Below are 15,634 nucleotides of genomic sequence, written 5' to 3'. Positions count from 1 at the left end.
AGTTACTGTTAAATAAAGGACATTAGTGCCTAAAAAGAAAAATCTAAGTTCCAGAAAAGCACCTTATTGTAATTGTATGTAACAGACAAAAGTAATACATAGCAAAAGGAATTCATAATTAATTATGTAAAACTTTTGTTTTTCTTTTTTACTACAATTCTCTTTTTTACCAGCAGAAGTTATTAAAAGATGGAATATTAAGTAAAACTAAAAATGGCTGAAATGGCTTACTCTTCAATATTATGTAAAAATCTCCTCCTGATCCTGTTGACCCCCACAGTCATGAGTTGGTACAGACCAGACTGCCTCACTCATCCCCTCAACACACACATACGCACGCACGCGCACGCACACACACACACACACATCGCATCTAAGCTGTACAGCTTCTTACAACCCTACTTAGCCAGTTTGACAGCGAGTAAGAGAGTGTGTGTGTGTCTGTATATATATGTGTGTGTGTGTGTGAGAGAGAGAGGGACTCTGCAAAACAGCCAAGATGAGAGTGAGAAGCAGTGAGAGGGAAAACCTGGGGAAAAAAAACAACTAATCAGACAGAGGGGGAGGGAGGGAGGGAGGGAGTCAGCGAACACAGCAAAAAGGCAGAGCAGGGAAGAAGAAAGAGAGTTAAAGGGGGATGTGAGCGTGCTATCATTGATGGTTCAGGGCACTAAAGTCAGGAGAAATGCCATGACTAGATGACTATCCAGGAGAAAAAAATACACACTCAGTCAAAGGTAAACAGTCTTCAGCCAGTCCCACATTACTGGATCATGTCATCCACTGGCTCGACAAACCACAACAAGCGTCTGGCGTGTGAGTATAACCAATGTAGCATTTACTCTGTTACAAGTGCAGATGCAGACAAAGTGCCAATAAGTTTCCTGTACTGTCATTACTCGGATTACTCTCAGCTACTGTAGCATAATTGAAATTGCATTCAAGTCTCTTCTTTTGAAACAATATATTGAGTACATTAAGATACAATGAAATCTTAACATAAACTTTGGAACAGCTTTGTCTTCTACATTAGAAGTAATTTAAAATCTGTGGGCTCTGTAATAAAACTTTGATTAATACCGACTGTCCTTTTTTAATTCTTATAACTCTCATAAAACACTGTTTTGCTGTTTTGTAATTTCCCTAAATCTACGTTGATTAGAAAACTGAACCCAAAGGATAAATCTTTTCATTCTTTCCCAAAAACTACTTACGTAAGCTCATCCTTTTCCTTCCTAATTACCCCTTTGCTTCCAGCCCTCATTAGGAGGACATAAAAAGTCTCATTGTCCAAAGTGATAATAATAGCTGACGGTCCTGTCTGGTGTAACTAAATTAGCCTGACAGCCTTGATGGTGGTGCAACAATGTTGATACAGTTGAGTTTTAATCAGCGTGAAGGGATAAGAACTAGTTCTTTATGCCTGACAAAGGTAAAGCAAAGAAAGTCTTTACATGAGGACAATCCCACTTCCTTCATACTGCTTTTCTTTCTGATATATTAAATTACGCCAGAGCAACTGTTTTACTGAAGTATAATGTGAAAAGAGGGATATCAAACTTGCTGTGAATGTATATGTATGGGAGCATTAATCTAGGCTTCAGCCAGAGCATTTGAGAAGCCCTGTTTTGACTGACCTCCAGAAGAAGTGGTGGACATTGTTGGAGGTCAACTTTGTGTTTAGCCTTAGGAAAGTGCTTTGGAATGGGAACATCCAGGGAAATCCAAATCAGTTTGAATCAGTTCAAACACTGATTTGAACTGATTCAAGCATATATATATATATATATATATATATATATATATATATATATATATATATATATATATATATATATATATATATATATATATATATATATATATATATATATATATATATATATATATTGCTTCCTGCAGTATTGCACAGGCTGCCTGATGGGAGTGCTGGTTATAGAAGAAAGAAGCAGGACAGCATTAATGGCCAGACTTGATTTACCTTCTGCGACGTGGCTGTGGGTTTATGGATATGTGTGTTTTGGGGGTTGGGGAGGAGGCAGGGGGGAGGTTACAATTGCGGTGCAGTGATCTCATTCATAAATGATTTATGTGTGATGGACTTCTGTGGCTAAGAGGCGTGCAAAATAAGCAGCGCCTGGCCTGATAAATAAGGGTAGTAATTTCTCAAAAATATGTGGCAGCGTAGATGGGTGACACAATCATGGGGATCCCAGGGGGCGAATGAATGGAAGGAGACAGAGAAGGGAGGAGATAGATGGGCTGTCAGATGAAAGTGGCCATGCAGCATAACAGCTTTAGCAGCTTTCTCAGCTCTCCAGTTCTGGGTTTGGTGGTATCGGAGATCATGATCATGGGATTTCTAGCCACTTGCCACAAGGGAACTGAATGCTGCGCCATGTGACTTACAGGTTCAATAGGAACATTTGTTCCCTGCTTTCAGTGTGGTGCCACAGAGTGAAGTATAACTGCAGCACTAAATGGCACAGTTGAAATATTTTCATTCTGTAAATGGGAGATTGGGAGCGAAAACTGCAGCTGAAAAGAGAAGCAACAGCATATGCAGTTTCTTTATCTTTGATTGGAAAATGCAGAAGAAGTGTGGATATTTTGGACACTGCAGTGAAAAATAAAAAGTAATTAGAGCTGGGAGGTATATAAGAAGCTCTGTATAGGTGGTTTAGCTTCATTGTCACCTTTAGTCCTACCCTTAACTCCTGAGCTCATGCTGACTTAAATTTCTTGATATAAACATGTGCGGATGATCTGATCCACCCAAAAGGTTTTTTAATAGTGAAAAGTTTGCATACAGTCACCATAGGCATTAATGCCATTATCTTCTTGGTCTTTTAATAATGCACTTGAATTGTTCTTTTTTTTTTCCAGAATGGACTGATTATACAACAATGTCAATTATTTAAACAAAATAGTCATATTCAATAAGTTAGAATATTACTGAAAAGTCCATTTTAGTAAATAAATTAGCCAAGTAAAGTACAATACATAACTATGAATTACTTTGAGTTTGTGTTTATTTTTTTCAATAAGAAGTAAATGCAAAAATATTGCATGACTTTCCTGAAGCCTCCATATTTTACTGCATGTAACTTAGCTGAGGCAAGCAGATGCCAAGGCTTTTTCTTACAAATCACTGATACTACAGTTACTTTATACCAGGACCAACATGTGCCAGAGTCAGACTGCATGACTATGTTGTGCCTTCTTTTAGAATTGTTCTCTTTTTTTATTCTTCCATAATTTAGCCCTCCATGGCAAACTCAGTGAAGTAAAGAGTCCCAGCTACATTTCCAGACATTAAAAATAAGCATGTGAGGAATGTTGTCAGGCAGTACAAAACAGAAAGAGTCCATTCCTGGGTACTGAAGGATACACAGCTTACGGATTGTGCTTGTGTTATGCAACAGTAAGACTTAAGCAATGATAGTTTAATGTGGGCTAACAAGGGGATTTATGGGATTTATGAGTAAAGGACATGAGTCCTGAACACAAAATCATAGGATTTTCAAAGTCAAATAAGATGAAGCTACACATTTAGCACCAGTAGCGGCATGGAACATTTGTCTTTGACCTCTATATCAATTACAACTTGTATATACACTTTGTATGCATTGTCAGTTATTGGAACAAGTGCATGGAATTACATGCAACAGGAAAACTGTGCATTTCCTGAATCTGAGATAAACCCACGTGCATTTCAAGCTTTTACTTCTCCATTTGCCTACATGCATGTTTTTTGTTTTCTCCATTTATGTCTGTTAGAATCCCATGGACAAGAACCTCCAGAACAAAACAAACGTCATGTCACAGCTGATATTCTCTGGTCACTGACAAATCCACAGCTCATATTTTCCACATGGCCTGTGTTCTTGTCCCTGGTTAAAGGGTAAGACAGCACCCTATGTGCAAAGCGTTGCCTGGTTTCATTGACATTATGGCATTACACTCTCCTCCAAATGGCTTTTGGAAAACATTACTTCAACTGTTAGTGGGCGATGGCTGGAATAAAAAAATCTATTTGATTTTAGCAGAACTGCTAAGATGGTCGGCGTTTTAAAATCCCATGTCAAAAGTGAGGGATTCCCTAGTGCGAAGAATAAGAAAGACATTTTGATCACAGGGAAAAGTGCAACTGCAGTACCAGGAAATTGTGAAGATCTCCTACAAACCCTCCGCTGCAGAAAGATAGGAAGCTCAGAGGTTGTCTAGATGAGTCACTCTTCTACATATATGTTATCAGCCCACGCAGAGAGAAGCAGATGAGGGCACACAGCTGATCCTGCATGTGGGTTGGATATGACCATTGGTCATCTCATCTTGAGTAATGCAGTGTGATTTTTAGATGCATGGGCAGCGAAAGATGGCAAGCAAGAGTCACAGAGAGAGAAAGAAGCCAACAGGCAAAAAAGTGAGGTTTATATAAGCTGTGTAGTTTCATCATCATCAAGCCTTGAGTATGCCTTCAGTGATGGCTTTATTTATTTTAAACTTCCCGCTCCTGCCTCATGGTCATGATGTGGCAGGGACTTCTTATGTGAAGACCAGTCTCCCAAAAAAGCATTTGCCTTAATTAATGACTGATTTTAGTTTTAACTGGCTAAATGCGGTGCTGTGACTTGATTGCATTGTTCCTACCTGTAGGATGACAGAAGCTGAGTCAAACCTAATCATATTTTTGTTCCTGTTGGCTTTTCAGAGGAAACTGGCTACAGGTTTTCGTTCCCAAATTTCTTTATTCCTTTTTGAGATCTCTTTCTAAATTTCAAACATCTTTTTGTAAGGGTTTGATCAAACCAGAAGCCAACAGCAAGAGGGTTTAGTGTCATTGTATTGCTTGCTTAATTGGTGTCTCTAAGATTTTATATTTTAAGATAAAGAAGTGCATCTTTAAAATGATGAAATACTACAAAATATACATTTTTTGTAGTGATTATGCAGCTCCTCAAGCAGTGCACCATGGGCGGAGTGGCATGTTGCTCATATCACTAACTAACAATGTGTGACATCATTTGCAGATTAGTTTATCCTCAAGATGTTTCAAGGTCACCATTGCAATATATTCAAAACTGCAGCCTAGGCATAAGCATAACATTTTAGCATGTTATGCTAACATGTTTTTGTTAGCATAACATGTTTTTGTTATGCTAACAAAAACATGTTAGCATATGTTGAAGAAGATTTTAGGTTATAATATTTCTTAAGAAAACTCTTTTGGCTTGATCTTCTTCGATCCCAGGTTCTCCCGGCGAGCCACGTGTAGCCACACAAAAACAACAATGAGTGCAGACGTCACAGAATTGCAGTTTAATCCAATAGAAGACAACGCATAAAATTACAACAGAAACTGCAGAACAACAGAGACATACATTCATTTACCTGACATAAATGGAAAAGAAGAAGGAAGGAAGAAAGAAAGAAAAGCAAAGACGTCTTTGGAGAATTGCGAGAGCAAATCTGATTTATTATTCCTGTGTAGAAAGTTTTATAGAAAAAGCGTATTCTTGTCTTTAATTTATTCAAATAAGGCGTATCTTTGCTCCTCCAACCAGGAGCTACCTCTGACCCTCTCTCTAAAGCCAGGAACTCCTGCTGTTTTACGGCTTTTCAGATGATTGTGAAATGCTAGAACTTCTACTGTATTGTTTTCCCACACAGACAAAAGGCAGTTCAAAAGATCTTAGCAAACCATCTGCAGGTAACATAAAGGTCAATAGGCCAGAATAAGTTACTGATTTTAAAACTATAATTAGGCTATTTCAATCAAGACATGTTAAGTTTTAAAACTAGCATACTTTAAATTTATTTTCTTAACACATATTAATTTACAGCAGTATTTTTATGCTAATTTTCTTTTATGCTGATTCACAAGAGGTACCAGTCCATGAGGTAGTGATAAATCCCATCTATGCACATATCAGAATACAGAGAAAGATTATTCTGAGGATTTGCAGTGATTTAACCTGTTCCAATTTTTTTTATTATTATTTCACACTTCTTCTCATCAGTCAGCATTTTCACCTCATGATCGGTACAATTATGTTATCAAAGGTAATCATTCTCGTAAAAAGGTTGAAAAAAGTTGTCCGATCCTCTCAACGGTTTCACAAGGGTAAAGACAACCACACTAGTCATTAAGCACATTCCAAAAAAAAAAAGGAAATGTTTTACAATGGGGAGTTAGCATACGATTTAAGAGTAAACCATACCTATGTAGCAACACTAGCCATTATATTTACATTTACATGAAGTTTAGTGTTATTACAAGCATGCCTCGGAAACCGAAAGTTTATGTCAAAATTTCCACTAACTGCTGAAACATCAGAGACTGTAAACAGCTGATTTTTTATTTTTTTTTCCAGACTCTAGGGACTGTTTGAGTGACAGAATAAAGGGTTGTGGTTAGTGGCTGACAGTGGACACACACACGCCTCCAGGGCAGTCAAAAAAATGACTGGCACAATGACAAGCCAGTTCTATAGAGATGGAGCTGTCCAGGAAGAGAAAAGCTGGGTGACACATGCACAAGATGGATTTCAACAAGAGAACAATGGTGCCAAAAACTATCAAGAGGCTTCTTTTGTGCATCATGAAAACTTGTTAACCCTAGACGCTTGATGTTGACAAACTAACAACAAAGGCATAATTACACCCTTAAATTAGCTGGACAACAATATTTAAACTCTTGTACATGTACAAACCACGCCAAAACACTTGTGACATGAGTAAAAGTGTCAGCTGGAGGAGCCCAGGGGAGAGTCACTGCGTGTACTGAGGAGGACACGGCATGCTTATGCAACCAGGGCCTGTCGGCTTATTGAAAGTCACTGTGTTAGGCAGGCTTACAGTTGGAACAGATGTTCTTATAATAACATATTTAATTTTTTTTCTTATTTAGGGTTTTCTGTTCTATTTCAGACTTGCTCAATTAAAATGGACACACCTATCAATACAGAAAGAAAAATTATCCAGATTTTGTGTGTGTGTGTGTGTGTGTATATATATATATATATCAAATTCAGATATACATTTGCTGTCAAACAAGACACTGAGTGTGAAGCTGATGATGAACACTAGAGGTCAGACTGCTATCACTGTAAAATATCTTGGTTCGATGACAAGCAACAGAACAAGCTAATTTATCACAGCGTCAGAAAATTATACATACATGTTAGGGAATTATAGATTTCAATGATAGTAAATAACATTTTTTTTTTTTTTACCATAAGGTTCAGTTGGGATTTATTTCAGATTATTGTCTCATTCTTTAGAATCAGTTTTCCGACATTTTTTAAAATGAAGGTGTGGCAGCAAAACAAGGCTTTGCAAAATGCGGTAACAGGCTGGACTTGTTCACTAAGTCTCTCAGTGTCAGAGAGCTATTTAGAGACTAAACCTTTGTAACGGCTCCTTTGATAGGCAACATCATTAGTTGATCACAAACATATTGTGCAAATTAAACCAGGACTTCCCTATGAGTCACTGAAAGACAAACACAGGCAGGTACACACAAAGGTGATTACATTAGTGCCCAGAAATAATTGCCAAAAGCTAATCATTTTAGAAAAGAAGTCCAAAAGATTTTAAAATGCTACGGTAAATATTATTGTGGTTAGGTTATTTTTCTGCAAATAAAAAATACATTTCAGGACAGAGCACATTAACTCACAGGAAGTGAAGAATATTTCTTCGTGACTTTTTTCTTTATGTCGTTTGATGCTCAGCTGAAAAGGACAATTCCCAGAGTTTGTACAACAATGATTCTGCTCAGCACATGAAGCTAAGAGACAGGCAACGGTTCTTCGAAGATGTCTACCAGCACGATGTGGACAACTACCTGCCCTCTACGCACCTACAGGTCGACTGCAGGAAACGTGAGTGCCTTCTTCTCCTGGACGAAGTAAATCTCAAATATTATCTTCTGCTTCATATATAAGTCCTTATTATATCATGATTATGTAGATTTTGATGGAACAGTTATGTATTTAGTTTTGTATTTATGTCCTGTAGAATTCTATATTAAATTTGATCTATCTATCTATCTATCTATCTATCTATCTATCTATCTATCTATCTATCTATCTATCTATCTATCTATCTATCTATCTATCTTCTTGTGTAAGTGTCTCCTTGGCTATCAGACAATAAATCTGATTGCTACACTGCCAGTCGGAACACATTGGGATAAAAAGAACCAAAAAGCTCAAAAATGAATAATTTTTAAACAACAGTTACTCCTTTTAAAAGCATCTGTATGTTCATAATTTACATCTGAATTTTCTTTCCTATGCATTGATCCGGTGCAGCCCCCATGGGCAGTATTTCATCTATGGAGGTGAACGTGGACACTCTGGAGCAGATGGATCTTATGGATATGTCAGATCAGGAAGCCCTTGACGTGTTCCTCAACTCGAGCTCAGCTGGTGACGAAGGAGCCCTAACGTCTCCACTACCAGGTGCGCAACAAAAAAAAAAAAAATAATTTTTACTTGCTGATCGGCAACTAAAAATGTCATACATCTGCACACAAAACATGCTATTCCCTGCATCCTGCCACATATACAGCTAACCCCTTGACATCGTTTAACCTTTCAAAGTTTTAGCATAGAAACTACTTCCACTGTGTGAAACAAAACATAAATTGCTGAGAGAGAATTCTAGGAAGACAAGGGTAAAAATTAGAGGTGACTTGGCCTCAAGACATAAGACTCAAATTTCATGCAATCTAATTGCACCTATAGGAGACAAGCCACACCTACTGCCCCAGGGAACCTATCAGTTTAATGGAGCGAACATTCTGACACCGTGACCCAAGCCAACTTCCAATTATCTGCTGTAGTATGAGTATAGTTCAGTGAAAATTTAGTCTTGGGCAGCCAAGTAACTGCATGAAACATTAGGTGTGTCAAGCATTAGTTTTTTTTTTTTTCCATCACAGGTTAAGAGAATATTTGTTATGACCTGTTCTCATGACATCATGACAGCAACATTTATTTTTCTGAAAGGTAGAAAAAAAAAAACATCAGCTAAATCCAGAATATAAAAACACCTGTGTTTACTACTGATTTCTTTTTTTTTTCTTTTATTGGAGTTTTTTTTTTCCAAGCACCAAGCAATTTTATCTTATTAGAAGAAGGTATGTCTTCTAGTAAATGTCAGAACTTGGAAAGAGGGAAATGTGTGAACACCCATGTGAAAAATGCACTATGTGCTATAAAATAGATGAGTGTGAGAAATAATCTCAGCTACATTCCCAGCACAATTCTCCTGAAAAAAATATTTTTCAAAGTGGAGGTGTAAAAAAAAAACAACACCTGGCTCCATACAGTAAGTGTGCACATTAAATTCATGATTAATTGGAGCACCTGTTGCTTGAATGGCAGAATTCTGTCCACTTCAGCTGATATGACAGTTACAATCAGTCTGATTAACCTAACGCACAGAGCAGCTGTCCCTGATGGATTTTCTCCTTTCTCTTTCATTTGCATTCTTTGCCTAAAGCCGTAGCTCAAACAGCAAATTAAAAGCATCTATTTGTGCAGAGTTACAGTCATAAAGAAGAAAACTTTACGATGGGGTCGGCCAGGCCTCTCCCCTGTGCCTTCAGCTTGTTCAAAACGCTGCTGCTTCTAACATATCTCACTGGTTCTGCTGTAGAGTTAATTTTGAAATCCTTCTGTCGGGTTATTAATGCCTTAATGCTCTTGTTGCTCTGTAACTCTCCGGTGTGATTCAGCCTATGTTTCACTACAGGCAGTTGGATCAGCAAACCAGTTTCTATTGGTTGTGTCAAAATTCATCCTGAAGCTTGATATATTAGATTTAAAAAATAAAGGTTAAAACAAGCTTATTTTTAGTGGCCTTTGACTTTGCAGTTTTGTTTTGCTTTCATTTTAGTAATTTTAATCAGTGTTTGAGCATATTTTATTTATTTATTGCTATTTGTTCTGTTATAATAATATTAATTAATTTGATCTCTTTTAGAATTGTGCAACATTTTGGTTAAATTATATATATATATATATATATATATATATATATATATATAATGTAATATATATATATATATAATTATAATATATAATTTAACCAAATGTTGCACAATTCTAAAAGAGATCAAATTAATTAATATTATATACATATATATATATATATATATATATATATATATATATATATATATATATATATATATATATATATATATATATATATTTATTTATTATTTTTTTTTTTTTTTATATATAATTTAACCAAAATGTTGCACAATTCTAAAAGAGATCAAATTAATTAATATTATTATAACAGAACACTATAGTAAAAAAAAACAATTATATATATATATATATATATATATATATATATATATATATATTTTTTTTTTTATTATTTTTTTTATTTATTTTCTTTTTAAGTAAAATTGATTCGGATAAAAGTAAAAACGCTATGCGTATACATACCAACTACATTTTTACAGCATGTAACATGGAAGGCAGTTATCATTATTACTTAACAGCAGTCAAAGTGAAAGTGAGTAGATAATTGATGAAACTAGTTAGTGAAGACACTCAAGAAGCCCCAGGTATTGGACTTAATATGCCAGGATATATAATCCCATAAGCCTTTGCAAGGAAATGTGTGTAAAGATGAACATCCAGGCCACAATTCTAGATGGTAATTTGGCGCAAAAATACCCAAAGATGAACACGCCCACAGTCAAGCATGACGGCAGCAACATCATCCTGCACTGAGGTTACTTTTGTTCAAAAGTAACAGGCATTTTTGTGAAGCTGGTGAAATTTGTGATTTCATATTTGACCCAACAGAAGAATATTAAAGTTCTTCATTAAACTTGTGAAAGCCAGAGTGTAAAATGATTCACATATCTTTGGGACACTAGCATTCCAATAAAACAACGCAATCACATTTTAGGCTCTTCTGTGTGCATTTTAATTTAATATTTATCTATTTAAAAATCTAAATCTGACAAAAATGGACTTTAACATGTTGTTGTTCACCTAGTTATAGATTGTGAGGACGATGACGAAGACGAAGTGGATGAAGAAGCAGAGGTTGTCTACAGGGATCGAGCGCCGCTGCAGAGGCAAAACGAAGTCTACCGTGGATCCCAGTCTCGATTTTCTTCAACGTCGTCTGGTTCCAGTGTTACCAGTGCAGGCGGAGCCGACACACCGGTGATCCAGTCCGATGATGAAGAAGTACACGCCGACACTCTGCTGCTGACCTCTGTTCCCAACACAAGAGATGAAGAAACAGAGGAAGAAGATGAAGAAGAACGATGCTTTTCAACAGCCCATCAAAAAGACTGAATATTCCTCCTTTCCCCTGTGCATATGCATTCTTTTCTAATGAGCTGAAACGCCCCGCATGTTTGGGTCAACTGTGATTACCTTTGTCCTTTAGATTGTGCATTCTCCTTTATGATTTACCAACTAACCACCTTTACTTTACAAGCTTTACGGTACAGTCATTTGATAGTTTCTTGGCAGTTGTGTCAGAAGACGTTTATATCAATACAATGAGGCATTTTTTTTTTCTTTTCGTCTGCACAAACTTGTTCTGGTTGACATAAAACAAGTTCAGTTTTACTTCACAATTTGCCATGGGGGATCCTTGTGACTGTTTTTTTATGATCATATTTTTCTTTTATTAAAGGCTCGGTTTCTCAACAGATGAATGAAGAACTAAAAACAAGATCGTCACTTGGTCATAATTCAAGTAGGCCACATGACCTAATTGAACCCTGAAACGCACAGGTGGACTCTATTTAAGAATTAGATTGGTTCTGGGAACAACTGGTTGTACTTGACCTTTACTACAGCTCTGTTTCAAAAACATGAAACTCGTTATGAGTTGCAAATAGAAAACGTATCTGTTTTTTGAGAGACACAGAAAACACATTAAATCAAGTAAGTCAAAGATCTGGTTATGAATGAAAGCAGTTCAACCATGCTTTTAATGGAACACATGTCACAACAGAGGCCAAGAAATAAAGGTAATAACAGACTGCTTTTTTAAGATATACAGTAATAAAAACACACACCACAGTATTAAATGAATCAAGCGTAAAAGCCTCTGTTTAGCCTGCTCCTGGATTTTCTTTTTGTTTCATGTTATTTTAGACAAATCCTTTTGAAGTTTGTTGGATTATTTGCCATGCAATTATAATGTTGCATTATAAAACACAGTGCCGGGTTTTTTTGTTAGCAAACAGGATTACGCATCAAACCTGAGTACTATTTTTTTATGATCTTCTTTTTGCAGTTTTCTTTGCAAACATCATCTCCAAACAGGAGTTACAAAACTTCCATGAGTACCTGCTCGACGGCATGTTTTGACTTTCATTGTCGTCAACCCTTGCATTAAAAGATTTGTAGTTAATCCTTAAAGATAAAAATGGCGGCTCTTTGCTTGAAGAGCTCAAAGAGTTCAATGATGACATTTTTGGTTTGAGGGTAGGCCGCGCATTTCTTAGAAACGGGGTTTTGTTAGCAGAAACTGAAAAAAAGAAAAGGAGCAGGTGGTTACTGGATTTTGTCATATTAACAAATATACAAAAACACGCCAAAATACTGTTTTAGTGACAAACAATGAGTGAGTGGGAAATATATTGGGTTTCATTTTCTTTTTCAATTAAAAAATTTTTAATTAAAAACATCCCCAGCCAAGAATCAGGGATTGTTGCGTGTTGCACAATGGTACACTTGTTAGCGCTGTTGCCTTGCAGCAAGAAGATTCTTGGCACACATCCAAATCTATAGATGTTGCTTTTTTTTGTCTCTCCGTCTCTGTGCACAAGTAATTTCTTTCTGGGCTAGTGTAACTTTCTCACACAATTTTGTACCCCGCCTTTCGACCAGTGACTGCTGGAGATAGGTAGATGGGCGCCCTGCCAGGATAAGAGGGTAAAGATTGCTCCCACACCCCATAAAAAGGTCCACGTTCAAAGCCCTCAATTTCTTGTCCAACATGTACACAGCTTCAAGAGAAATATTATGTGAATTGACTTTTTGAGCTTTACATCATGTTCTAATCTTATTAATTAGAACGAATGAAGTTGTGTTATACAGTGACACTATGTGCTTCATGACCCCTTTAATCAGTAGTTTTTGAAGTGGTGATTTTACATTAACCACTGATGACAGAAATAAAATCTGTTTGTAAAGTTTCTTCTGTTTGCATGAAGAAAGTATTTTGAACATTATGTATGAAATGGCTTTTTTGTTGTTTTTTTTGCAAATGCATGCCCTAATGTTCTTGTAGCTGTATGGTTATATGTTCTTAGTACTTTCTAAAATATTGCTGGTAGTGCCTGTGTGAAATTCGCTGTCTCGTTCTCCATGTGTTGTTAAAAGAGAGGACTCCGTATTTACGGTGTGAACACTTGGAGAAAAAAATGGCACACCTGAGAAGAGTTTTATGAGCTCATGTTGTGTGTTAAATTTATTTCGTAAATGCATAAAGATGTCAGTGGTGCAGCACAACAGTAAAACTGTTAATAAAGCAATCCCAGAGCCTTTTTATTGTTACACTTTTTCCCACCTTACAAAATGCCACCATTAAAATTAACCTGATAGTAAACCTGCTGAATGTACTTCTGCTTTTAGTTGCTTATTTCCCACACCTTTTGTCCCCCCAATTTCAGTAAAGGCTTGTTCTCTCTTGTAGAGTTTTGACATTCTGATTCTGAGGAATCAGAGATGCTTACTCACTACAAACAGCTGTCAAGATGCTCCTGAAGCCTGGCCTGTACTCACTTGTTGGAAAATTTGAATATAACTTCACAGGCTTTATTGTACCGACATACACTGACTTGTCAGGTTTCCAGTGCAACTTGTTTTGCAAGTTTGGCCTTAAGCTGAATGTTCTCTGCCACTTCCTGGATGCTATGAGTGTCTGTGGATAGTGTATTTGCTGACGGGATCCACAAGACTGAGTATGAGGACAGTTTCGAACCACACTGACAGTAAAACCCTTGTTACATGTTGGTTAAATTGAATATTTCACTGAGCTTTAGGCCAATGTTTCTCAACTCTGGTCCTGAATCCTCTTTATCCTCTTTATCCTGTTTGCTTTAGATGCACACTTGCAGCCCCAAACCAAATTTTAATAAACGTGTGAATAACAGGCTTCAGCAGCGCTAACTGCATGAAGAATGGGTCATGCAGACATTCAAATTAAATGTGCTGGAATAGAGATGCATCTAAAACATGTAGGACAGGGCTTCACGCCTTTGGACAATAAAAATCCTTCCATTAAATAAGTGTTTCTCAATTCTTGTCCTGAGGGACCACCGCCCTGCATGTTTTAGATGTTTTCCTTCTGCTATGAACCTGGCTTGATTAAGTGGGTGGTCTACAGGTTTCTGCAGCCGAGGAGGTCATGCAATCATTTGAATCAGGCGTCCAGAGATATTTCAAATTTACAGGTCGGTGGTCAAACCTCGTTATCTCCATTTTGAATTTTGAGATAACCCAAAGAGACGGGGTTAAAACGTTTGGTAAATATTTAGCTGTACTCGGTTCATTTCTCTGTGTCCATTAATGCTTGAAAGCGTTGCCGCATCACTTCATTCCTTTATGTTCTGTTCTTTGTGTATTTGAATTAGTGTGTCTTAGATGACTGTTAGTTTTTCCCCCTGGTTTCTTTGTGTCTGGTTCAGCTTCCTTTGTGTTTATTATTCACCTCCGTTCAGTCTGTCTGTTTTCTTTCTTCCATAGCTGGTCTTAACCCACTGATTAACTCAGCCGTGTTTCATGTTATCCTCCACTCCCCCCAGTATAATAAAGCTCACTGCTTTTCATTACGCTTTGCTGGTCCCTCAGCCAGCAAAGTATGCAGCTTAGCTTAACTGTTTACATCAGCATGCTAGACAGCATCCAGTCTGTGATGCAGACAAAAGCAAAAAAAAAAAAAAAAGTTATAACAAGAAAAGCAACATGCAGATAAAGTTAAAAAGATTAAATGTTGCTAATGATGAGGCAGTTTTGTTAAATGATCAAGAAATCAAATTTGACTTATGTATTATTAGCATCTTACTCAAACTCTGAAATATTTCCATATTTCCATAGACCAAAGGGCTTTTGTGACAATGGGTCACAAAACGTTGCTCAATGTGTTACAAAATGTTGAGCAACACATCGAGCAACTTAGCAACACATTCAGCAATGTAGCAACACATTGAGCAACGTGTTGTCTGCCTGAAGCCAGTGTGTCTGAAGTTATGACCCCTTTTTTTCCTTTTTATCTGAGGAATTTTCTTCTCCAAGGTATGGAACCACAAAACTAAGGATTTTCTCAGTGTTGCTTTAATTGACAGAAGTTCTGTGAAAGTGCTATGCAGGCATTTTCTAAAAGTATGTAAGCAGAGGATCCAAACTGCTGCGATTAAAAAACAAACAAACAAAAAAAACAAAGCAATATCTGTAGTCTTGCATGACATGGGATTTCATGCATTTGACAACAGGAAGTCTACAAACAATATTTAATTCCAATTAATAAGGTTGTTTTTATTGTGGGATAGGTCTGGACTGGTCCTGGTCAATTTGCAAATCAGTAAATATTTCAGGCCTAACAAGCATTTTGCTTTTTGAAAGAC

General features: G+C 36.8%; 1 protein-coding gene across 2 annotated transcripts; it reads left to right on the top strand.

The window, feature by feature from the left end:
- The first annotated feature begins 621 nt into the window (after positions 1-621).
- LOC106918573 (dysbindin domain-containing protein 2-like) lies at positions 622-13,555 on the top strand. 2 transcript variants are annotated; one of them, XM_088007236.1, is made up of 4 exons: positions 622-816; positions 7,740-7,889; positions 8,322-8,471; positions 11,044-13,555. In XM_088007236.1, exons 1-4 carry the CDS (start codon positions 699-701, stop codon positions 11,343-11,345), a joined length of 720 nt encoding a protein of 239 aa, XP_087863362.1. In that variant the 5' UTR covers positions 622-698; the 3' UTR covers positions 11,346-13,555. The 2 variants fall into 2 exon arrangements, with proteins under 2 accessions (XP_087863362.1, XP_087863361.1); XM_088007235.1 differs by having other exon boundaries at positions 11,038-13,555.
- Positions 13,556-15,634: the final 2,079 nt, after the last annotated feature.

Source organism: Poecilia mexicana, unplaced genomic scaffold, assembly GCF_051168715.1.
Source record: "Poecilia mexicana isolate PSO_F unplaced genomic scaffold, ASM5116871v1 scaffold_7, whole genome shotgun sequence".
NCBI classification, from domain to species: domain Eukaryota; kingdom Metazoa; phylum Chordata; class Actinopteri; order Cyprinodontiformes; family Poeciliidae; genus Poecilia; species Poecilia mexicana.
The sequence above is the reverse complement of the archived record's forward strand: the minus strand, read 5'-3'. Positions and strand labels throughout refer to the sequence as shown.